Source organism: Triticum aestivum, unplaced genomic scaffold, assembly GCF_018294505.1.
Source record: "Triticum aestivum cultivar Chinese Spring unplaced genomic scaffold, IWGSC CS RefSeq v2.1 scaffold76106, whole genome shotgun sequence".
Lineage (NCBI taxonomy): Eukaryota > Viridiplantae > Streptophyta > Magnoliopsida > Poales > Poaceae > Triticum > Triticum aestivum.
Window position 1 is genome coordinate 1 of NW_025259718.1, and position 1,717 is coordinate 1,717.

At 49.8% G+C, this 1,717-nt stretch overlaps 1 protein-coding gene across 1 annotated transcript; it reads left to right on the forward strand.

Annotated features, from left to right (window-relative positions):
- Window positions 1-45: 45 nt before the first annotated feature.
- Window positions 46-1,024, forward strand: LOC123177746 (uncharacterized). Its single transcript, XM_044591300.1, has one exon. The coding sequence runs from the start codon at window positions 163-165 to the stop codon at window positions 751-753; it is 591 nt and encodes a 196-aa protein (XP_044447235.1). The 5' UTR covers window positions 46-162; the 3' UTR covers window positions 754-1,024.
- The last annotated feature ends 693 nt before the right edge of the window (window positions 1,025-1,717 follow it).

Sequence of the window (1,717 nt, forward strand, 5' to 3'; positions counted from 1 at the left end):
TATCTATCTATCTATCTATCTATCTGGTGTATGTGTATGCCTATATAAGAAGGGGAACACCAGCTAGCTAATTTGCTCTCTCGCTGCAAGTGCGCACACACCCACCCACCTGACCAAATATATCTATCATACAACAATAAGATCATCCATTCATCGACTACCATGGCCATTTCTCTGCTGCCTTACACCGCCTCGGCTCTGCTTGCCATCATCATCGCCGTCGCCATCGCTGTTGCCCCTGCAGTTGTCCGGTCGGACCCAGAGCCTGGGCCCAGCATTGAAGCCATCAACGCCACATGCGCGACTGCTTCGTACAAATTTGAGTGCACCCATCTGCTACTAAACAACCTGGATGTCAGGACGCCTCGAGTGAAGGATGTGATCGCAATGTCAGTCCAAGTCGTCGCCAAGAAGGCGGCGGAGGCGGCCGCATTCGCCAAGGCCATCAAGAAACCCTCCAAGTGCGTCACCGACTGCCTCGACGACCTCGCCGTACTATCCAAGCACATCAAGACGCTCCCGGCGACGCTCGAAACCGCCAACGACGCGGGCTTCTTTGAGCAATTTGACAAAAAGAGGAAATGTTACGGAGATTGTTGCTCGGACAACTCCTCGGTCGAGGAATGCAACGCACAGAGCCAAATCGGTGGGGTGTTTGACGCTCTTCGTGTCACTGATGACCTGTTGATGAGGAGGGCGTATTTTAGGAAGCGGCAGCTTGACAACAAAACAACATCACCTAACTCTAACTGAAGAGGACAACCGGTGTGATTTGCTCTTACATTGATATCGCATGCATATGAATAATGGTCCAATGGAATTGGGAGCGGAGTAGGAAGCTCATGTTGCCTTTATGCATGTATAATAATCATGCCTGCCTGCATGGCCTGCTAGCTGTTGGTCCAATGCCTGGCTGCCTGCCTGCCTGAACTGGCGTCAGTTTCCAGTTTGTTTTTGCAATATGTGATAACTCTTCTGTATTGTGCATTCCATTTCTTCGAGTGAAAGATAAATTTGTTGGCTATGATTTTTATTTACTTCTAAAATCATGCACTCTAGCTAGAAATCTCTGTCACCTTTAGAGCTCCGTACGTGTTCTCCGTTTGTTGGCTGTTAACCGAGGCAGACGACGGCAGCGCCCTCGGGTGCCGCTTTCTCCTTGAACATGTCGTCTACGCATGGTGTTCACCCTTCCAGCCACCTGGATAACTCTGAGGAAAACCTCATATCTCGGGATCAAACTAGGGTGGCGTTTCTGCCGCATGCCCCCCCTTGGGCTTGTTGGAGTTAATCACGACATACCCTCCAAAGCTGGTGGTGTCCACTTCGTGTACAAGCATGTATCCGATTAGTACTAGAGTATGAGTTAGTCTAGGAGTAGGATTGCACTAGATAGCTTATCCTGTAGTACTATTTATATGTACGTACCCTGGCTTGTAACACCACCGTGATTTGAGTTGATCAATAAAGCAATAAGGCTCGAGACGAGCCTTTGGCAATACATCAGTCTCGCGTGCGTTTGTGTTGTTCCGGCCGGCTGGCCGCTGTGTGCGTACGTGAGATACTAGTTGATCAAAGGAATCGATCAAGCTAGTACGTGGTGTTGCTAGCTTACAACGGTGCATCTCGGCGTAAAGCACCTCGTCGACTTCGTCAGCAAGCTTCGTTCGTCATCGTCGTTCCTCGTCGGTCGTATCATCATCGCTGGGAAGTACTC

Excerpts from the sequence above, each read along its gene's own strand:
- LOC123177746 (XM_044591300.1), top strand. The coding sequence starts at position 163 with ATGGCCATTTCTCTGCTGCCTTACACCGCCTCGGCTCTGCTTGCCATC.